Source organism: Zootoca vivipara, chromosome 6 (genome assembly GCF_965207765.1).
Source record: "Zootoca vivipara chromosome 6, rZooViv2.hap1.1, whole genome shotgun sequence".
Taxonomy (NCBI): Eukaryota; Metazoa; Chordata; class Lepidosauria; order Squamata; family Lacertidae; genus Zootoca; species Zootoca vivipara.
In genome coordinates this window covers 59081047-59104721 of record NC_142589.1, presented here as the reverse complement: position 1 = coordinate 59104721, position 23675 = coordinate 59081047, and the positions used below count along the sequence as shown (strand labels likewise).

The window sequence follows — 23675 nt, the reverse complement described above, 5'->3', positions numbered from 1 at the left end:
ACGAAGTGCTCCTGCCCTGTGTTTTCCAAACTGTCCTGCACAATTCATCCACAATCACTAGGCACTGAGCACTAGCTTTGCAAAGGTGTGTTCTTCCTGTCTTAAGTAAACACTCGGAAGTGGACAGGAATAGCCTGAAAAGTCTCTCCCCTTTTCAGCAAGTTGCTTCCGCTCAAATGCACACCTTACTGCACGTAACAACGATGACGCTCAATCATCAGCAAATGTATAGACCTCCAGTCATAGCAGCCAGCCGCACACACCCAAAATTTCAAGCCTCCACATGCAACTGAGCAGGGCATATGAGCAAATTTCATGCCGAAGTCCCACCAATTCACAATTAAAACACAGATTAGTTGGAGCAAGAGGGCAGGCGGTGGGGGGAAGAAGTAGACAGACTCTCAAATGAATGGAGCAAAAGGATTTCAACATTCAAGGAAGTGGCGGTTCTTACGGTAGGCAGTGGCAGAATCTCTCTCACTCTGCTCCCGGCTAATGAACATGGTGAGGGCCGAGTACGGAACATGGAAACACTGCAGAGGAGAACAAACAAATAAGGAAGTGAGGCCACAATCCCCTTGTCCAACCTGCAATTACAATATACAAAAGGAGAAACGAATGCAAAGCGGATGCTATTTTAGGAGGGTGCAGTGGGGATGGGGTGATGTAGAAGAATAGTTAAGTAAGGCTTCGGGGCCTGACGTGTGCTGAGTTTCCCAACCTGAAGAGGATTGACTCCCTACTGGACAGGCCAAGCCCTCAAAATAAGATAGGGTAACTTTGGAGAACGCTCAACCTGCAAAAATAGAGCATAACTTAAAAACTGCCCAAAACTGTCTAGATCTACCAGGATCCTGTCTTGTGACAAGCAGGAACCCCTCCTCCTCCTCCTCCTCAGGCATTTAAATATGAAAACCAGACCAAGAGGCACAACAACATGTGGCAAGCACATGCCTAGCTAGAAAGGGCCTTAAATCCTTCTCAATGGTACTAGACTATTCCCATTTACAGAAAGTTTTACAACAGCACCTCTCAAACTATCTGATGTGGTGGGCTGGCATCCCCTCCCCAGTGTGCCAGGGGCCAGTAGCATATTTGGTCTCTGAAGCACACACCCCTCAACCTTCTCTGTGGTGCAGTCGCTGCAGACAGGCAGCCAATGGCTCACGGACCTGCTGCTTAGAGGCAAACAAGACCAACAGACACCTTCATACAGTGCACACTTGTTCAGTTTTATTATTTAAGATTAGGGCTGGGCGATATCGGCTTTTCAACATTGCGGTGTATCACCAGCCAAACATCATGGTTTGGCGATATACCAAGGAACTCTTGCACTTGGGGAGTACATTGCAAGGGCTCTGCCAGACCTACGTTCCGCAAAGCACCAAGCAGAGAACTGGCAAAGCCGCTTTCTGTAGGCATTGACGATATACGATCAAGTTGCCCCACAGCAGGGATCCCCAGACTTACCTGGCTTTGGGCCAGTGCCCGCCGCGCCGATTGCGCAGCAGGCTGGAGGACAGGGAGTGTGCGCGCAGCGGGCCGGAGGGCGGGGGAGTGCGCGCCCGTGCGCATGCGCACACACACTTACTGGCGCGGTGGTGCGCTTCCAGGTCGGAAAAAATCACCGAAAATCGTTTGTGCGCATGCGTATGGGCTTCCCCCGACCCGGAAGTGCACCGGAAATGACCTCTTCTGGGTCGGGAGAGGCCCATACGCATGCACACAAACGATTTTCGGCACTTTTTTCCAATCTGGATGCGCGCTGCTGCGCTGCACGCCGTAAAAGCGGGCGGCGGGGGTCATCGCGAGCTAGATTGGGAGGCCAATTCCCCTGCCCCACAGGGAACTCGATTCTGCAGCTGATATGGCCACATCACATATATGATGTCGGTTGTGAGGTAAATGAGGTACAGGTTTGGGGGAGAATGGCCTTCTGGGCCAAATCTGGCCTGTGGGCTGGAAGTTTCCAACCCTAGCTCAAAAGCAAAAGGTAGGCTGTGCACAAGAAGATGAGAGACTCACTGTCACGAGGGTCTGGAAGATGCAGTAGAAGAAGAGATACCACATCACTTGGCCTTGAGAGATGTCGGGCACAAACCATATCAGGAAGTAGGAGATCACAGCAAAAGGAGTGGAGAATATAATCCTGTTGAAAATTAAAGCAAGATGAGAAAAACTTGATATAGTTTGGAGAGAGGAAAAGGAAGAGAAAAGGTATAATTTGATACAAATTAGTCTGGTTTTAAATGCAAGGGACATAGTCCATTGACCACCTCTGCAGAAGTTCTATTGGTCTTGGCCTAACAGGCTTTTCACCTTCCTGTTCCTTTTAGGGTTGCCAGATTCAATAGAGGACGGGACCTCTGTGCCTTTAATTGCCCTGCTCTCTTTGGAGTCTGGAAACCTTAAAGAGAAACCAGCAGACCCTTTGCTTGCAAATTAAACAAAGGGTCTGCTGGTTTCTCTTTAAGGTTTCCAGACTCAGAAGAGAGCAGGGCAATTAAAGGCACAGAAGTCCTGTCCTCTATTGAGTCTGGCAACCCTAGTTCCTTTCAATGGCTGCTGGAGACCAGACCACAGCAGTTCTCATTACCACAGAGGAGTTAAAGCTGATGTCAGTCGTGAACTTACTAGGCCGCCTTGGAAAAGTCACCAGATCCAAGTCCCTGACCTGAATCATAAAGGATAATTACACTGGCCTACTTTTAGGAAGCAAATACTGACACAATCCTTGGGAAGCGATTAGACAACTGGAAACAAACCAAGTATAATTGTTATTCTCTTCACTGTATGGCTGTGGTGTGTATCCCTGTGAGCCCCGCCTCATGGTCAGAACCTTTGGTTCAGCTCCAAGGGATTAGATGGCCTTCAGATTCAGCTTGCAGTCCTACAATCTTATAATTCCAGGCTTGTCAGTGCTTGGGCGGGATTGGGTAGGTAGGAGGAGAGAGAGAGAAGAGGCAAAGTTCCAGAGAGCATAAAGAGCTGAGTAAGGTTTTGTGCAGTGGGGCTTTGACCACACAGTCTCCCTCAATGAGGCAGCAGGAGCAGGCCTGCTGAGCTTTAGAACCTGTTGTGAGCAACAAAGCAGAGATTTGGCAAGAAGGTCCGTCTACTCCAGGAGGAGCTAAGCATTTTGCAGGACTGGGAGGGAGGCAGGGGAAGTCTACATGCTGTGCGTGTGAAGCGAGGAAAGCTAAACCAAGGAACTAAAGTGCCACCTTCTCCACCCAAAGAGAGGAATTCACTACCTCCCTCGCTCAGAAAAGAGAACTGAACTGGCTTTCTTTGCGTATCTACTTCCCATGCAGGACCACATGATAAGACAGACCTTTAAACAGCCACTTGGCCATCCAATGACAAAGAATTAGGTGTAGGCGGCCAGCCTATTTTAAGCCACAGAAAACAGCAAATAAGTGTGGCTTGGCAGGCCAAATATTTCTGCAAGCTAGTCACTCAGGTGGGTTTATTTCCACAAGATACGCGTTCCACGGAAGGAAAAATGGCAATGCTCAGAATTCCTCCCCCAGATAAGCTAAAGATCTGCATACACCCCAGAACAAATAAAAACCCAGGGGGGAAAAATGCATGCTGGAAAGCAGTGGCGTATCCTGCAACGTAGGCAACTTGGGCTACAGTTTTTGTCCTTAACTGGAAACCTAGTTCTTTATCATTCAACGCCTCTGGTCCTCCAGGAAACCAGAATGCGTTGCTGTATGTTCTCTGTAGCAAGGATACGTTATCAACAGGACAGAGGAGTACATAGAGACGGAGGGCGGGAATTGGGGTGAAGAGGCAAAGAGGAAAACATCCATTTATTCCCTAGGAGAGAAATTGCTAAATCCTTTTACAGGAAAGGACCTGGTGAACGTAAGAAAAGCCGGCTAGATCAAGCCAGTAACTGAGCCTCCCGTTCTCACAATGGCTTGCCAGTTGTCTGCAGGAAGCAAGCAAGCCAGACCCGAGCACAACAACCCCTCTCCTCTGCTGTGGTTTTCAGCAACTGGTATTCAGAGGCACAGTGCCTCCGACAGGGGAGGAAGAACCATATTCCTCCTAAGTGAAGTTGGCCCAATGCTCGTCAACTTTTCCCAGCTCTTCAAATCTAATAAGCATGGAGAGTAGGGATCCAACCAAGCAAAACTCCCCCCTCAACACTAAAACAGAGGCTAGCATGAGAAGAGCGGGTGCTCAATCCCGGTGAGGTTGGGGGAGGACTGGCTGGCTCATTCTTGCCTTTCACCTGCTAGCTAACGCACAGAGGCAAAAATCGAAAGTGGCAGCAGGTTACACACATGTACACACCCTTTGATAACTAAACTCAAGGTTGCCAAGAGAGATCTAGAAGACACAACCTATAATGGGAATGTGCTCTTGCATAGGCCTCATTAAAATGAAGAGGACCCTTGCAAGAACACATTTACTGATCTCTAGGTGCAGTTCTCATTCAGTTCAATAAGCCTTTGTGTAGGACTTCTCTGTGGACTGTACACGCTAGAAATGTGTGTACTGTCATTTGGATTTTCTGCATTCTCAAAACCTTCAGCTTGTAGGCCAACCTTGGCCCTCCAGGGGGTCTGAGTTGGTCTGAGAGGCAACTTCCCCCAGAAAACACCCACCCATTCTTCAACTGACTTCAGTTATCTGATGGGCAGGAGGGGGAGGATAAATCCTGTGCTGGCTGTTCATGAATGTTTCTCATGTAGGAACATGGCAGTACAGTATAGCCGAAATGAGCAAGATTCCATACAAACCCCTTCCTGATTCAGGGATGTATTTGAATGGAAACCCCTGGGAAAACAAGTTTTAGCAGTGCCTTGAAAGGGGCTTTGAAGTCCCAACTTTAGCACTTCAAAGCTCTTTGCACTTGATGTCATTGTGATGCCATGTGACCGATAGCTATTGTGGAGAGCTAGTCTGAATTAGTTTCTCTTTTTTAAAAAAGGTGTCTGTGCGCATTTTATGTTGGAATAATAATAAAATGCATGGCCATGGGCAATCCTGGCAGAATTCTTAGGAATCTGATTTCTCTTTTGGGGGCTGCAGCCATGTGGCCGAAAATTAAATTTATCCCCCAGGGTGTGTGCAAGACTACTTTTCTCCATCTGGCAAGGGAGGAGAGCAAGGCAGGCAGACGGAAGAGAGAGAGAGAAATTATTTTAATATGACTCATGGGCCGTTTGCCCCACAGCATGCCAATTCCCATGACGCGGAAAGGAAAGGTGACGTGTGTAGGAAGCTAACACAGTCACAAGCGTCCTGGTATTCTGAACTGCTTCTAGATACTCAGTATTTGCATAGCCTTCATCTTGCTCCTGGGCTTAAAAAAAATCCCCATAAACTCTACATAGCTTGATGGTGCGGAAAGTGGGGGAGTGTTCACACCCTACAGTGGGGATGCCCTTGTGGAGATCCCCGTGTAAAGAACCTTTTAAGCAAGAATGACTGCTACAGAGTTCAAGACCCGGCGGCCAGCTTCATCCGTTTCCTCCTCTTCAACCCATTATAAGAGTGACAGAGTCTCCCAGCAGTTTGACTTCTAGTAACCCCCGATCTGCAGAGATATATGAAACAGGCTAGACAGGCACACACCCTGGCTCTCCATTGGCTGAGCTCCGATGGTGTGTTCCACTGCAATCTCTTCTCCTTCCCCGCCCACCGGCTTTAACCGTTTCCTCTGCCATGTGTGAAATAGCTTCCTTCCACACACATTGCTCTTGGGGAAAGGGGAAAGCGTTTGATTTTCAGCTCTGCTTCAAATCAGAATGGAAAGTGTGAGGTGGGGGCAGGGGGGGAGGAAGGAGATACTATTTTTTTTATAAAAAAAGAGCAATTTTTCAAAAGTAAGTCTCACTTCTATGTTGAAGTGTTTAAAAGCAAACTTTTCACTGTATTATTATTGTTCTATTTATTTATCATTATTAAGATTAAATTTCTATACCAACCTTCATCCTAGGAGCACAGGGCAGTTTACAATGTAAAAACACAAAGATGCATAACATAGTAACAAGCAACAACACCGCCCAGCCACCCAGTACTGTACTGTACTGTACTGTACTGTATTATTATTGAGCAGTAAAACCCTGGCTCAGTTTGCATGAAATGCTATGCTAAACCACAGCTTAGCACAAATGAGCAAGTTTCCCAAGCAAAGATCGCAGCCACAGTGCTTCTTCCGCTGCTACCAGAACCAAACTGGGGCCAGACAAACCAATAAGCTGTAACCCAGGCCTGTTCTTGGTTTACCGCTTGTACAGAGAAGTCCTCAATCACAGAACCCCTGCAAATGATACTGGGGAACCTTGTAGGGTGCATGGAATCAGTCATTGTCTGCAAATTGAGTGTGTGTTCCAGAACCACCCCCCCCCCACACACACCTGTGTTTCTCCTTGTGGCTACTTCTTGGAGAGGGAAGACTCCCCAAAGCCACTGCAGAGAACACGCTAAAGATGTTGTGGGCAATATTAGAATTAGGCTACAAGCCTTCATATGCTAAGCCCCATCATGTGTATAATTTGAAATATTGAATGTGATATAATTGGTTTTAATTGGAAAATTAATAAAAATATTTTTTTTTAAAAAAAAAAAAACATATGCTAAGCCCCATCAAAGACCGTGGGACCTACTTCTAAGGAGATGTGCACAGGATTGCATCGCAGGAGTGAGCCCTGTTCCTTGTAAGCCTGACAGGAGAGACGTGCAATGAAGAGGAAGCCAATTTTAGAGAGGAGCAAGCCGACTCAGGCTGATAAGGACACGACCTCATAAGCCATCTGATCAGCCCACTTACCGCATCAGAAATCACTAAACTTAACTGCTCTCTGACATGTTGCTATTCTGGACTTTCAATATTTGCAACTCGCCATCCGAGATGCAAAAGTGAGGGAGAAGCACTGGTGCTATGGAAGCTAATTAAGCACACTCACACAAACTTCAACTCAACTATAGGAAGCCTTGCCCTTTGTCCCCAGCAATATCTCAGCTGCAATAAACTGCCAGGCAAGTTATTACTAAAATAGGTTTAAAAGAATCAGTTCTAGCTTGACAATGGCCTAGAGACGCTCAATGTCACTGCTAGGGAAGGCTTTCTGTTCTGCAATGAACCCACTTACAAAAGATTTCCATGAGATCATGTACAGGTGAAGATGAAGTCACATTTGTTTCTGCATATTCTTAACACATTCCAGACACTACTGGCAACCTTCTGTCTTTGTGAGTCATATATACTAGCGCCAACAAGGTATCTGGCTGAGCCACTCTCCTAACTGCAGAATTTCATTTGCTTCCCAAGAATAAACTAGTCCACTACTCCCAACAAATTTAATTAGCCCCCACCCACTTCCTGCTGACATCCTGGCCAGCATATCATAAAAAGCCAATGAGGATCTATATTATAAACAGCAAACACGGGGAGCCTGGGCGCTCCAGGGGATGTTGGGGTATAAATCCCATTACAGTCGTACCTCAGCTCCCAAACGCCTTGGGAGACAAACGTTCCGGCTCCCGAATGATCGAAAACCAGAAGTGAGTGTTTCAGTTTTCGAACGTTCTTTCGGAACCCGGACATCCAATGGGGCTTCCGTGGCTTCCAATTGGCTGCAGGAGCTTCCTGCAGCCAATCAGAAGCTGTGATTTGGAAGTCGAACGGACTTCCGGAACGGATTCTGTTCGACTTCCGACTGTATTCCATCGCTGCTATAAAGTATATAAATGGCTAACTGCTTCTTCAATAGCCAATCCCTATACAGCAAAAACAGAAGTACACCCTCACCACAGATGGCATACTTCGGGGAGTGGGGGGTGGGAATAGACGTAAGGACCCTAAGGCCTACAGAAGTACCAAAACAACCACCACAAGGACAACCCGGAGAAAAACCCAATAAGCACTGAGCAGAAAGCTGACCCAGAAAATGAGGAGGCGAAGGGGATAGGAGATGGGAATGAAATGGAATTACATGAAAGGGGGCACAGTTCACTGACAGGTACCCTGAACAACAACATTCCACACAGCAACATTTTGTTGTAGGCCCCTCCAGTCTATGTTAGACGCCAACAGGAGTTTTTTCTGGCTTCTGACTGGCCTGCCTGGACTGAACCCAAATAGCATCATTGCATGCTGGCTGGGCAGACACCCGCCCTTTATTCCAGTCCTGGAACCTCAGCAAAGGCAAGGGCAGTGGGGGAGGGATATTTTGGGCCTGGCTTTAAGGCCAACAGAAGCAAAACAAAAAGCACCAAGTTGCACCAGCAAATTTAAGAACCCCAAAGGGTGGGGTGGAGAGTATAATCATGCCCTACCAAGGAAAGGCATATCTAATTTCTCCCTGGGCAGTTCCTCCCCGCCCAACCCTTTTTTATATGTTATCCACCGTTAGGCTCTTCAGCCAGTGAGCAATGCAATCCTAGTAACAGAAGCAAATGCTTCCCAGATTCAGAGGCTGCCACTATACCTCAGCCATAACTAGCTATTGCTGACTATCAGCTGAAAGAGGATTGGGAGAGTTCAGACACAAGCGGCTGTCTCCTAGGATGCTTTTCCTTATAAATCCCAGGGTGCTAGTCAGCCCTTTTTTTTATTTTGCAGCAACTTCAATTTATCAAGAAGTTCCACTATCCATAGGAATCTGAATAGCCACAATGGTTTCTGGCCCCACTGCAAGTGCTAATTTAAACACATTTCCACCTTTCAGACATCTACTTTCAGACAGCCTCTCTCTTCCCTAATTTCTCCAAGTACTGAAAACAGGAAATATTAGGGTAATATACTGCCTTCCAGATTCTTCTGCACCCAATGTGTGAGGAGTATTGTGGAGACGTAGGCCTGTTAGGAAAGAGGTGGCAGCACTTTCCTAGTCTTCAAGGGGGGAAAGGCTGCTGTTTGCCCAGGCACCAAAAGCTTTCCAGTCATTTACACTCTCCAGTACTAGATGGGAAAAGCTGTAGTTTGAAGGTAGAGCCTTTAAACTTGCATGCTGAAAGGTCCCAGGTTCTATCTCCAGGAAGAGCTGCAACCCTACCTGACAGGGAACCTCTGACTATCAGTGATGACAGTATTATTAAAAGGATCCGTTACCCAGTTTTCACCTATACCAGGGTGGGGAACCTCTGGCCTGGGAGTCACATGTAGCCCTCCAGACTTGGCTATCTGGCCCTCAGGACATTCACCACACCCCTCACTGCCCCTGCATTGCAATGTGTCCTTGTGCTGGGAGATGGCCTCTTGCTTGCCTCATGAGTTTCCCCTACACGGAGACTAGAATGACCAATCTCTGCCATTAAAATTCCACTCTGGGGTTCTTCCTCAGCACGCAGTTAAAAATATCAAAGCCTGTTCACAAATGCAAACTCTTGCCAGAATTAATTAGCAGCCGTTCATCTTCTTACTCTGAATTTCTCCCTTACACTCCTGGTTTAGTCCAAAGATAATTTAAATAAAGTCCATTCAACCTTGTTCTGGGGGGGGGGAGTGCTTAATAAAACATTGTTAAATCCTTTGTTGGACATAAATCAAATGTCTGCCCTCTCTTTTCCTCGTTATCAGACAGAATAACATAGCTACAACTACATACGGCTCATTCATTTTGCAGGGGAGGCTAAGAAGGAAAAGGCCATTTTTCCAGCCTAGGAAGAACGGTCTGAATCCAGACTGCAGAGAGTTAATCCAAAAACTTCTATTCCTGCAGCTGGTGGGGTCCTTTCCTCCCTGCCGCTGATTTAGGGTCATTTGTCCTCATCTCAAACAATGCCTCTTGCTTGCCTCAGGAGTTTCCCCTACACAGGAGACTAAGCCAAGGGGGCGCAGAATTGAGAAGATTGCCAAATTTTGGCTTCATGTGGGGAGCCATATTATGAAAGATCTGCCCCGAGACAGACCCCCCCTCTCCATTCACAAATGCATGTGCTTCTCAACATAGGGACAAGCACTATGCACTGACTAGCTGTACAAATCCCAAATTTCGGCAAAAACCAGCTTACCAGGGCATCAGGCGTCCCAAGCGACTCCATGTCGTCTTACTGATGAAGAAACCCACCAGTGGATCAGTAATGGCATCCCATGCGCGGCCCACAAAAAGGATGATGGATGCATAGAAAGGGTCCAGCTATGCGGGAGAGGAAGAGAGCCAATTCAGGTCGAGCAGTTTAAGACTGAAGGTGTGGAAGCACGCGAGTACAAGATGAGGTTCCATCAGTTATGCTTTCCAAGTGCACCATTTTTCTTTGTCAGGCATCCCCAAACTTTGCCCCTCCAGATGTTTTGGACTACAATTCCCATCTTCCCCAACCACTGGTCCTGTTAGCTAGGGATCATGGGAGTTGTAGGCCAAAACATCTGGAGGGCCGGAGTTTGGGGATGCCTGTTCTTTGTCATCTCAGGTGGTCTTTGTCTGCCCCCACTAAGCTTGAACAACTTGTGACCTGCCACACATTACATAAGCCCAGCAGGCAGGGAGAAATGACACCATAACACAAAGACCAGCAGCTCCAAAATTGCAGCCTGTCAGGAGCTTGGAAAAACCCTTCAAGGCAGGCATCAAAAACTGGAGGGCCCAGGTGGCTAGCAGGGCACATTTTCCTTGGAAGAGAAACGTCCATCATGAGATGCTACTCCTGCGAACAACATAATTTACACAGGAATACAGAAAGCTGCCTTATACTGAGTCAGGACATAGATCCATCTAGCTCAATATTGTCTATTCTGACGGGCAGTGGCTCCCCAGGGTATTCAGACAGGAAGTATTTTCCAGCCCTACCTGCCAGGGATTGAACCTGCCACTTTCTGCATACAATGCAGATGCTCCACCACTGAGCTATGGGCATTCCTCCAACAGTAGAACTCAACCGCTCTCTTATGCTATATCGTTAGCTACAGTATATCCAAAGGCAGCCTTCATGCAAGGGCCTGTCAGGCATAGCGAAAACCCTTCTCCTGAAATGCCAAGTTTTTGTTTTAATTTGCAGGTTATTCAGTGGAATGCTGCATTCCATCATGTTTGGGCCACCCCTCAAAAAGCAGACATACAAGCAGGTCAGACTTACCTGAGCCACATCCAACAGGTAAATCTGCAGAAAGAAGCCCAAGGCGCAGCCAGTGATCTGGTAGGGCGCTCCGCCAATGGCATAACACACTTTGTTGCATATCGATAGCTTTCCTTTGCTTTCTCTCTGGAAAATAGAGGACAGGACGTACTAAATTAGCCACCATCATACCAAACATCTGATATGCCCAGAAGAATGTGTCCCAAGTACCCAGAGAAACTGCCTTTCTTCCTCATGAATCCACCAATTTAAAAAGGCAAGCGATTTCTGTAACATTTATTCTAATTCTTTGGGGGGTGAAGGATAGCAAGCTACACCACTGATTCATCTAGCCCAGTAGCGCCACAAATAGGGTGCCAACATTCAACAAGTGTACAAACTGTGTACACAAATAGTTGAGTTGCACACCAGCACAGTTATCCAGCTGTAATGTTCAATGAGTATATGGTCTGTAGAGAAGTTTTTAGTGTGTGCCCAGAGTTGTTATTATTATGCATTCATAGCAATTTAGCTATACAAATCAGCAAGCATATTGTTTTTCACACAATCGTTTGTACATGTGTAGAGACAATGTGTACCTGTGTTCCATGTAACAGGCGAGTGAGCTTAAACACACAACTAATCCACACAGATCAATCTTGAGAGTGCATTCAGAGAGTTGAGTCCAACTTAAAAGGTTATTTTCAAACGCTGCCTGCATAAAACACATGCAAATCATTCCTGGGCATATTCAGCTTCTTGTGGGAAGGGAACAGCATGGCAACCTAACAACTTTGCAACTAGTTGAGGTTGTTGTTTTTTTAAAATCACTTTCTTGCATTAATCAGTCCAGAGCCTTGAATGACTTCCAAGCAACTTGTCATATCTGGTTGTATTAGCTCAAGGCATATTTGAGTAGACAGCTTTACTACTCCCCACTCTTACCGGTACAAGCAAAGATTTACATTGCTCACTCAATGTTTGCAAACAGCTCTGCCTCAAATGAACAATGGAGATGCATCAAGGACGGACAACAGAAGTTGCCCAGAGTGGGTGTGTTGCTTGCTCGTGCGTGGCAATGCAGTCCACACCACAACACTAATTTCCTGCAAACCAAGTAAAACTCTCCCTGTCTTTTTGTTCCCTGTCTATTCAGGGGGTGGGGTGAAATGTTTATTTTATATATCTTTTACAGGCTGCAGAATATTTACCGTACTTTTAAAAAGCTCATCACGGCATACAAAACTATGGCCATGACAATCCTACTTCTGAAACAGGTAACAATTTCAGAACCGACCAATTTCCCAGTGGTGCAGCAATATCATCATCATCACCATTCATTAAAATGCTAGCACATTTGCAAAGCTAAGCAGGGTCTGGTATGATTTCAAATTGGATGGGGGGGGATGCATGTTGAAATTCCTGCATTGCAGGGGCTTTGGACTAGATGACTCTCAGGGTTCCTTCCAGTTCTATGATTCCATGACCACTGCTTCCCCCCTGCTAGCCTATACCTTGTTCTCTTAATGTTGGGGTGACTGAAGCCCGGCAACATCTGGGGAGCCACAGTTAAACTTCCCAACTGCCAGTGGCTCTCCAGGGTTTCAGAGGGGAGTCTTTGCCAGCCCTACCAGGCGATACTTGGGATTACCTGGAACCTTTTGTATGGTGCTCTCTCTATGCAGCAGCCCTCCCCAAAGGTAGAGCAGTGGACTTGGAAGACTACCTGGTGAACTTTGGTCAGTCACATTCTTTCAGACTGAGCCTACCTCACAGGGTTTTTATGCAGACCAGACCAGTTATGCTACCCCGAGCCTTTGGGAAGACTGAATAACCCTACCCCACACCCAATCAGCAGCAGCAGCAGTCCCAAGTAAAACTGTGTACAGAAGTTCTCAACTTGAGGTAACTCTCCCAGGTTAGCGGAGTTTGCAACCTGAGGCATTTGTAACTCGAGGTATCACTGTACACATGATTACCTTTAAAGCACACAAATCACATTCTTTCCTTCAAAGAATCCTGGGCACAGTGGTTTACCCCTTGCAGTGTTATCATCCCCAGCAACCCTTAGTGAAATGCAGTACCCAGAATTCCTTGAGAAAAAGAATGAGCTTTGAATGCATAGTGTGTACGCAGCTTTGAAGGTACAATCCAAAGAGATCCATCTTGTTTGCTCCTTTCTCAAGAATCAGGGTCTTACAGTTAATCATGCGCACACACAATATCTACTCAGAAGGAAGATGCATTGAGTTCAGTGGGGTTCACTCCTATGGAGTTTGGGATAGGTGTGCAGCCTTAAAGCTTCTGAATATCATGTACCTGCTACAGTTCAGTCTGTGGTCAGATAACGCAATAGTACTCTAACCAGTTACATGAAGTGCTTAAAGATATTTTTTTAAACCCCACATAAAATGGGTTTCCTTCTCCATGAAGCATCTGATGAAGAAGAAGGAGTAGTAGTTTGGATTTGATATCCCGCTTTATCACTACCCAAAGGAGTCTCAAAGCGGCTAACCATCTCCTTTCCCCTCCTCCCCCACAACAAACACTCTGAGGTGAGTGGGGCTGAGAGACTTCAGAGAAGTGTGACTAGCCCAAGGTCACCCAGCAGCTGCATGTGGAGGAGCGGACTTAGGAGTCTACCGCTCTTAATCACTACACCACACTGGCTCTCATGACGACACACTCTGCAGGTGCTGGCTGTCTAAACCAGGACTCCCACCACAAATATATAGTATTTAGCCATATGAACCTTTTCTGGAGAGAAGCACCACAATGTTTCCATCTTAAGTACAGTACCACCTGTGATCCAAGTCCTCATTTCCTGGCGGTGGTGCTCTTTTTAAGGCTGCACTCCTGAAATGCATTTCCTTCCATTAGAGTAAGCCCCATTGATCTCCATATACTTCTGAGTAGATATGTATAGGTTTGCACCACAATTGTTTTTAATCACTACACTGCACTGTACAGCTGGGATAGGGAAACTGTGGCCCTCCTGGAGTCCAACAACACAAGTTACCTCTGCTTACTTCAGAGCACTGAAAAGTCATTGGCTCCCCCAGAAAAGCTTCAGAGCAGCCCCATAAAGCAGGCCAGTATTACTAACACCATTTTTCAGGTGGAGGCACAGCTGAGATACAGAGGGCAACCCACAAAAGCCTACCTACTGAATCTATGGCAAAAGTGAGATTTGAATTGGTGGGCAGGGAGTACGCAAACACACATTTCCTGCCTTACTCTTTCAGTAAGATTATTCAGCATAAGCTCCACGTGGCTGCCTGACAATGCAACTGCTCCATCTATCTATACAGGAAACTCGGAAGCAGAAAAGAAGAACAATGCGCACAGCTCCCTGGATCCACTGGTCTGAATTTAATCTAGAAGATTAACAAAGGGGGATTGACTTACAGATAACAAGCAAACTTCTCTAGAAAGCAGCAAAGCCAACTGCTTTAAATGGAGCCAGTGGACTAACACAAGCCTAATTCTGCAAAGCAATCCAGCTGCCAAGTTTAACGGCACAGCTGCATTCGCAGGGAGAACAGCTGGGGCAGCTACCCGCCCCCCCAAGCCCCGGAATTGGCAATTGGAAAGGGAGAGGCCCTGAAAGAGACACGTACTTCAGCGGCACTGGTGTACACTTTCCCCAGGAGGCGGGCTCCATCAACAGCGCCCTGCGGGAAGTTCTGAGCTACCCCATGCAGCACAGCACAAGGGGCTGCTGTAACAATGAGTCTCCAAAGCCTTTGCAAGGAGTGAGGTCTGGGCTTTCCACTACCAGAAGCCAATCCTGATACTAATTCAACAACAGGCAACCTTGAGCAAGGCACCTCTGTGCTTCTCGCCTTTCCTTTCTGCTGCAAGGAGTCAAACTCTTCAGTAGGGATGTTGCAACTAAGACTGGAAGAAGCCTGCAAAGCATTTCATGGGGTGAGGGATGCTTTTGCCCCCACCATCAGCTGTGTGGCAGGCTCCGTAGGATTGCTCCTCAGGAGCACTTTTACACTATGCACCAAACAATTAAAATGGGTATGAAGCGTGCATGCCAAAGGCAAAAATCCCACCACCCTTTTTAATAACTCTGACCTATGTTGAGTGATAACATTGCTAACTCTGAAGCAACCACACATGCTCTTGTAGCATATTGACTTTTTGCAATTCAAGCTTGAATGAGTGGACCTTTCCCCCTTATAGGGGGGGAAACACACACTGCAAAATAGCACCCCTGCTTTATACAGGCGGCTGGTCCCATTCAAGAAATATTGTGTTTCTCTGCTTTTAACCCAAGGTTCACTGAAAGTCATTGTCTCTAATCCTAACTCATGTGCAGTTCCAAACCCCTTAAATTACACTCCTTACTTCATTCATTCACACAAGAACCTTCTTGGGTAGGTGAAATTTCCACATACATTTTGCACCCATTCAACATACTGCAAACTGTTCAACGATACCCTTTCGAGTCCTGGAATAAGGATCAATACTATCTACTACCAGCACTGGCAGTTTTTATTTAATGCCCAGCTTCTTTTGACCAGCTTCATCACACCTCTGCCCCAGATTCTCCAGAGTTTTCAAGAGTCATAAGAGGAAGCCAACAGGTCAAAATCCCATCTTGGAAGTCATGGTTAGAACTCAAGAATAGTCCTTCTGGATCAGGTCAGTGGCCCATTTAGTCCAGCAGCAAAACTCCCCCCACTTGTGATTCTCAGTGTTCAGAAGAACATTGCCTCTGACAGTGGGGGAGAAGGAACATAGCCATTTCCTCCAAAGTTTAGACTCTAAACTTTAGAGTTAAAAACTAGACATAGAGTTTAGCTTACAAAAACAAATGTATTAAGTTTTTGCATTAGTACAGACACCCCATAAATCAATTACTTTATGCTCCCCATCCTCTTTACTTCCACCTGGACCTCCCACTCCGCTGTGTATATGCATATGACAAAGCGGGAACCAGTCTGATTTTCTAGTTGCCAGGAAGTTAAAACAGCGACCCCCACCCATCGAGAGTAAAGGGAACGCGGCGCCTTTAAGGAAAGTTTGCCCTTGTCTCTAATGAATGAACTTGAACGGCTCGGAGGCCTTTAGAGCCCATTTACTACCATACAGAGGTTGTCTGGGAAAAAAGGCAAGGAGCGCAGGGGGATCCAATGCACCCCTCGCGCAAGAGGCGGTGAGAGACCGCGCTGCGTCCCGCGCACAGAGCTCAGCCCGGAGTAATGGGCCCGGCCCTCCACTCCAGCTGCGCTCGCGCGCTGAGGCGCCTCCCGAGAAAATCCAGCCTTGACAAAGCCGTTCCCCTCCTCTCATCTGGACGGATAAACCTTACAAGGAGTCCTCCCGTCACCCCCCCCCCCACGCCCCAATCCCGACGGGATTCGGATATGCCACATCGCTTTGAAGCCACGATCCTCATCCCGGCGTTAGGGGAATCGCAGGATCGAGAGTCCGGTTTCTGCTCCAAAACCTCTCTCTTGCACACACAATGCACGGCCCTTTGAAGAAGCAGAAGAAACTCACAAAGGCCATCCGGATCCACTCACGTGGACGTGGCAGCCCCGGACTTCCTAGCCATGCCTCCTCGAGAGTAATGCCCGATGGAACTCCCCTCCTCCCCAGCGTGCGATGATCGCGGCTTCAAATCCCTTGGGGATTTCTAAACTCCCACCCCACCCCCGGCCCAACCTCCCAAAGAGGACTCCCCCTCTCCCACATTTTTCCTTACGTACCTTGGGACGTATCAGTTCCTCTTGCTTCAAGATACTTTGCTGCAAAAGACCCGCAGTTGCAACGCTCTCCGCTCCTTCTCCTTTGGCCATTTGGCAAAAAAAGAAAAAAAACCAACCCCAAACCCTGCCCCGATCCTTTCACTGGTCTTTTCTTTCCTTCGTTGCTTGCTTCCTTCGCTTTTTTCGTCTCCTTGTTGCTCGATTGGTCGCTCTTCGCTTTGCCTTTTCGCAGGTGAAAGTACCCCGTCGACAAAGCAGCACGACGTACAGTATTAGATGGCCAGATAAGCGCGCTCGCAAGAACAGAGCGGCGTGGCGTTTCCTTTCGCTTTTCCCAAGGCGAAGATCCCGCTCGAAGCCGCCCAAAAGTGAGTGAATGAATGAACGGCTCGAAGCAGATTGAATTTCAGTCGCACGCTGCTAGCGCAGGCCCCGCCCTCTTACACATGAGACCCGCCCTCTCCCCTCGCCCCAGGGCTGGTGGGTGTGGGCTGGCAGCTGCCCAGCGCACACCCACCAGCCCTGATCCGCTTTTGCTCCTGTACCCATAATTGGAGGCGCCACCCAATATAACGCGAGAGCCAATCAGCGGCTGCGCCGGTGCAAACACCCCCCCCAATTTACCCATAGCCTTCTGCCTTGCCTCCTCCTCGCCGAAGCAGACAATCTCGGATCCTAATTTTAGCCCCTCCACCTGCCTGCCGTTTTTACATTGTGATCACGGCTTTCCGAAGTCCCTGAGACATTATTCTTAAACTGATCTAATCCCATCCGTATCCACTGCTGCTAAAAGCGTCAGGCTTTACCAGATCGCTTACACTAGCACTTCCCAAATTTGGGAGGTGCAAACTGCTTCCTGAAATAAAGAAAAGAGGCACGTCTCATTCGTATCCTCCCCACCCCCAAATATTCATTTATATAGGCCTGGAATGGGGCTGCAGTTGTGGGGCTGCAGACATTGTTGTTGTTGTTGTTTAGTCGTTTAGTCGTGTCCGACTCTTCGTGACCCCATGGACCATAGCACGCCAGGCACTCCTGTCTTGCACCGCCTCCCGCAGTTTGGTTAGACTCATGTTGGTAGCTTCGAGAACACTGTCCAACCATCTCATCCTCTGTTGTGTCCCCTTCTCCTTATGCCCTCAATCTTTCCCAACATCAGGGCTGCAGACATTGCTGGACCACAACTCCCCATCAACTGGACTCATCAACCGCATCTTCTTTAGGCCCTTTGAAAATAGACTTTGTTTCTAGTGCACTGATTATGACATAGGAGCCAACTCCAGGGGGCAGTGGGTGCTTGGGCACCCACAATAAATATAATTGACTATAAAGTTGCAGCGGTGCTATAAGCGGTGCTGCCCCTGAGAGAGAAGCAGTTCAGCTCCACCCTCCTCAGCCAGTCAAAGAGGCACCCTTTGGGGGGGGAGGGGCTCAGATGTGGAGGCAGAGTCTCTCTGCCTCCAAGTCCGAGCCTGTGGAAAAGGGTGCCTTGGTGGCTGTGGAGAGGGGGAGGAAGAGGAGCTGCCGCTGCTGCTAGCTGCAGCAACACAGACATGCAACATCACACGCGCACGCCTGTATGTGATATATAACTATGTGCAGGTATGTGACATCACACGTCCGCGTTGCAGCGACGGGCACCCACAATCTTGAGGGTAAGTTGGCACCCCTGGGTTATAAGGTGAAGTGAGGTGTGTTTGTGTGTGGAGCCACTGTTTGTGCTGGCTCCATTAGGGCAGCAGGGCCTAATGGTTAAAATTGGGAGGAGTCAGGGGTGTGGCCTTTGGATGCTTTCATGGCAGCCCTTCTTAGCCTGGTCCCTTTCAGATCTTATGGGCTACAAAAATTTGTAGCAGCTCCAAAGGAGAATTTCAAAGGAAGGTGTTCTATAATAATAATAATAATAATAATAATAATAATAATAATAATAATAATAATAATTTATTTATACCCCACCCACTCTGGGCGGCTTCCAACAGAAAAATAAAACACAGTAATCAATAAAACACAGTAATCTACTAAAAACTTGACAGAAGTTTGCTTCCCTTCCCCCACCCACCCAGTCATCGTGGCACAGGTGGTTAGGCCTGACCATCTTACTACTGTGTTATGTGTATACAATGTGTGTGTTTACGCTAAACATCTTCCCTATTGTTGAGAGCATCAAGGCTGCTTCAAACATGATGCATTCACTACACAATAGCCTGGGAACATAGGGAGCTAACTAATTCCTGTTGGAAGGGGTTCATTCTGTTAGTGTTAAAATCAAGTAGCCAAGAGGGAGATGAGTGGAGGTGTTGCTTAGCAACTAGGCAGACTGGCATTTGGTCTGATTGGCTGTGCAGTTTTGAGGGTTTCTCTCCCACACCAAATATGTTTGGTTAACTGTCCCTCTGCCCTGAAAAAGGCCTGAACTAAGAAAGTCAAGACCCCCTGGGAACCACATGTTCGCTTCCTTGAATTCCATTTGAGCAGAAGGACTGAAATGTATAACGAATAAATAAATCCAGGTCCAATTCAAACTGTAGCTTTTAAAGACTCATGAAGCTCAGGAGCTCGATATGAACCAGCAATTGTCATCTGAGGCCCCCTCCATGGGAAGTCTGGTGGGTGGCAACACAAGAACGGGCCTTTTCAGTGGTGGCTCCCTGCTTGTGGAGTGCTCGCCCCAGGGAGGCTCGCCTGGTACCTTCATTACATATCTTTAGGCACCTGGCAAAAACATTCCTTCTTCAAGAAAAAGGTGGGGTATTTTAATATAGATTTGTGGGGGGGGGTTTTTTGCTGCTTTCCGTAACTATATATCTTTGTTTGTTGCTAAAAATATTGTATACTTCGAGTTCCAGTGGTAAAGAAAAGGCTAATAAATTTAAATATTAACTAATGAATTAATTCAGCCACATCTCCATCCAAATGCTGATAGGAATGTGCATTACGATACCTACCTGAATGTGCATCCATCTGATGTTGATGACTTACGGGTGCACATCTGATTTACTGCTGCCACTCCTGTGACATATACATCTTCTTTGTACTTTGGACCAGTGCACTTATCCAAGCATTTTCTTCATCTACAAAAATGTAACACTCTGAACAAAAGCTAGCTGAGCATGAGAACTCCTTGTTCTCGAATATCTCTGACAGCTGGAACAGAGTGCTGGAATTCAACAGAGGACATCTTGGGAAGAAAATGACTCTAGGTTATCTTTGCGCATGAGCCCTTGGGAACCTGTTGATCCCATTTATCTGCTCCTTGCACCTGTCTGGGCTTAGAGGGGAAATTATTTCTAGCATTTGGTCATATCAAGTCCTTTATGGGGGGAGGGGGGTGAGTTGCCATTGGGCATTGCTGTCACCTAGCACCAAACCTCTTTTCCTCATTTAGCAGATGTTCCATCAGCTGACCAGATTGATTCCATCTGCCGTAAGATTGATCTAAACGTTCCTCCACACAAAAGTCACTCACAGTCTCGGCAAAACGACGTTATAAAGGCCGGTCTCTTTGAGAGAAGACTTTCAGTGCAGAAACCTGGATTTATTGCTAGAGCAGTCGATGGAAGGATGGAGAAGGAATGTGCGTAGATTTAAATCACTATTCTCTTCCTTTGCGATGTGGACTCTTCCTCTTATTTCCTGGTCACCAGATGATGACTTCAGACATCATGCATGGTGAGAGTTGATAAGGAAATGCTTTAGAATTACATAAGCTGTGGTCAGTTTTGTCAATGCAGGAAATAACAGTACATTTATGGCAAATATTTATTTTAAAGGAAAACGCCTACACATGCGCAGACACACACACAGGTTTCCATGTAGATTACTACTTAATGTCCAGGTAACATAACCACCCCATTTTTATACTTAAGCCTTACGTAATTCTGTGAGCTTTTATTTATTGCATTATTACTACATTTATACAGGGCCAGCCTGCGCATGAGGCAGGCTGAGGCAAAACAGGATGCACCTTGCTTTCACAAAGCTCTAGGTTCTTTCCCGTTCATATTATCCTCACAACAACCCTTTGAGGTAGGTCCAGACTGAGCTGAGGTCACCCAAGTGAGCTTCATGGCCTGGTGGGGATTGGAACTCAAGTCCTAATCTGATACACTAAACCAGGCATCCCCAAACTGTGGCCCTCCAGATGTTTTGGCCTACAGCTCCCATGATCCCTAGCTAACAGGACTAGTGGTCAGGGGAGATTGGAATTGTAGTCCAAAACATCTGGAGGGCCAAAGTTTGGGGATGCCTGCACTAAACACTTTAAAACTAAAAGCAACTGACAGGAGGGAAGAATGAAATTAGGAGCAGATATAGTACCCTAGTAAGATATAGGGGTACTATAGTACTATAGATATAGTACCTATAGTAAGAAGACAGAAGACAGAAAAACGGTAAGTTGCTTAACTCTTTCCCTGCTATCTGCTCAAAAAATCCCTCAACCCAACCAATTTATCCACCCACAGAGGGGGGGGGGAAATGGGGGAACATCTAATCATCTTTTTAAATATTTGCACACTTTTTATATATAATACTGGAGTCAGGCAAAGCTCCCTAGTGATCGATTTCTCCATTTCAAAACCACTGCTTTAATCACAGGGCTTATTAACCTAAGATATATCTCCCTCAAAGTGTGTTGACTCTTGCCAGTAATTTTAGAGGAAGCTAGCATCAGGCTAGCTAATGCTAAGGAGAGGAGGAACAGCTGAGGTTTTATAGGCCAATCATAGCATCCATAACTCTTCCAAGGAAGGATGACTGGATTCTCAAGATCAGCTGACAGGAACAATGTAGAGAGGAAATTCCTCTGGCGGACAGTAAGCCTTTGTTTCTGTAAGAGCTGCGCAACCTTGTTTCAGGTCCCAAGATTGCTGGGAGGTGTTCAGGGTAGCCAGATGTCCTGAAGAGGACAACCCTCTGTCTGCTCTAAGCTCAGTTTAGAGATAAAGAACCCCAAGAAGGTAGAGAAGGAAGGGCTTTGAAGTTGCACATCCACCTTGACAGCAGACAGAGCATGGGCCCTGATCACCCTTAAGTCACAGACCTCTCCCATCAGCTGCCTGGCTGGTGCTGACCCATGACAGGGCCTTTTCAGTGGTAGTTCCCCAGTTGTGGAACGCCCTCCCTAGTGCCTGTCTCCATCATTATTAACTTTAAGGATAAATTTGAAAACATTCTTATTTATGCAGACATTTGACAGCAGAACAAAACTTTTCCAGCCCAGAGATCACCGTTTGCAAATGTTTTAATAGAAAAAGTTCACATGGAAATTTGTCAGCATTTTAGCGCAAATTTCTTATAATATAAACACTCTTGCAAATTAATGTTGCCTAAAACAATGCAATTTCGTTTCACTAAGATATGTACTTTTATGCACACTTTACGTGGCTGGAGGACCCTATTGCTAAATTCGGAGAAGTGCCCACTGAAATCATCATCTTCTAGCCCCTGATAGTGAAGATGCATCCTGTAGGTACTGAGAAATCAAAAGGCACGAAGGTGGTGTCGGTGGTGAAAAATCGTCCTGTCACTTTGCCTGACCTGTAACACTGTTATGGGTTAATGGCTCTCAGCATCCTGTCATTTCCCCCAAAATGTACATGCCTGCCCTCCGGCACACTACATAGGTAACACAAACTTAACCTGCTCCACAACCTTTACTATCACTTGTGATCACACATCATTACACAGTTCTGCAACACACCTACAACACCTCCTGATCGCTGGCAGATTGCGCAGGTCTAGCTCACCTGACAAACTTCAGGGCTAGCATGAAGCAATGTGAAACAACCAGTACTTGGGATGGCAGACTCCATGTGTGTGGTGTGTGGTGTGATCTGTCTCCATCCAATCTCCTTTTTAGTGCCCTTCTCTTAAAAGTCTAGATTAAAGTAGAGATGGCATTGAGATGAATGGACTGCCTTGCCCAGCTCTTGGTGAGGATGCAATTCTCCCCCTCTCTCCCTGCTTATCAGACTGATCATTTGCATGAATTATTGGGGGGGGGGAGCTGTGTATTTGTGCACATGAGAGAGAAAGGGTAGCGACCACACCCACTACTGGCATGTGACCCCTGGAAGGTTCAACTGTGAAGGTGGCCCTTGGGCCCAAGGGGTTAACTACCCCTGGTGTACACAATCACATAATAATCTCATTCGCAGTAATCAGATGTCCAAACACACAATGCAATTATCTCAGGTTAGGGTTGCTCCTGTTCATAATGTCTGTGGGATTGTGATATACTTAATAGCCTTGCTCACAGTAATCAGATGTCCAAACTCACTATGCAATTATCTCGAACCAGGCAAGCAAGAAATATTATCAGAGTTCAAGGACACATTCCAGCCAGGCAAAAACTCTGAAGGAAGGTAGCAGGGAGTGTGGCTCAGGAGAGTCCTGCAGGCAAGACAGGGAAGACTGTGTTTGACCCCTGGGCCTGAGGTTCTTCACCCCTGCCTAAGCCATGAATTCAAGGCCCATCTCTGTGTTTCATGTAACTTGCTAGATGGCTGTTTTATGGAAAAACAGGGTTTTGTGTGTGTGTGTGTGTGTGTGGAGGGCAATTTAGAGCAGAGGCATGAAGAGGCAAAAGCTGCATATGGTCCTTCCTCTGGTCTGATTTTCTACTCCTCTGCAGAAGTCACTTTGCCGTAATTGAAAGTCAGTCGGAGCAGAGCCAGGGAATCCTTCTCAGCCTTAGGACTGCATTCCTTGTTGGGGTACTACCTTCCAGGGTCTACAGGCCAGGGGGTTGGGTGGGTGGAGCCAGAGGCACAAGGAGCAGAGAGTCTGATGTTCTTACCTTTGCAGTGACTTGCCAGCCATGTACGTAGAAATCAGAAGCCTACCAGTCCTCCCTCCAAGTGAGCAGGAGGCATTGTCACAGTTCAAGACACAATTCAAGGAGGTGGGCAGTCAGAAGGCCTGGGAGGG

General features: G+C 46.9%; 1 protein-coding gene and 1 long non-coding RNA gene across 4 annotated transcripts in view; one reads left to right on the top strand and one right to left on the bottom strand.

Moving 5' to 3' along the window:
* MFSD2A (MFSD2 lysolipid transporter A, lysophospholipid) overlaps positions 1-17161 on the bottom strand; it is a 36886-nt gene extending 19725 nt beyond the window's left edge. The window contains exons 1-5 of one of the 2 annotated variants that reach the window (XM_035119051.3): positions 16746-17161; positions 11041-11166; positions 9979-10103; positions 2026-2149; positions 455-533 (exon numbers count right to left, since the gene is read on the bottom strand). In XM_035119051.3, coding sequence (XP_034974942.3) covers positions 455-533; positions 2026-2149; positions 9979-10103; positions 11041-11166; positions 16746-16835 — 544 coding nt within the window. In that variant the 5' untranslated portion in view covers positions 16836-17161. Of the gene's footprint in view, positions 1-454; positions 534-2025; positions 2150-9978; positions 10104-11040; positions 11167-16536; positions 16639-16745 lie in introns of those variants that run through there. The other variant, XM_060275813.2, reaches the window with a different exon arrangement.
* Positions 17162-18162: 1001 nt separating this feature from the next.
* LOC118087900 (uncharacterized) overlaps positions 18163-23675 on the top strand; it is a 35470-nt gene continuing 29957 nt past the window's right edge. The window contains exons 1-2 of one of the 2 annotated variants that reach the window (XR_009557747.2): positions 18163-18400; positions 20131-20414. This is a non-coding gene — a long non-coding RNA (uncharacterized LOC118087900). The remainder of the gene's footprint in view (positions 18401-20130; positions 20415-23675) is intronic. The other variant, XR_004692876.3, reaches the window with a different exon arrangement.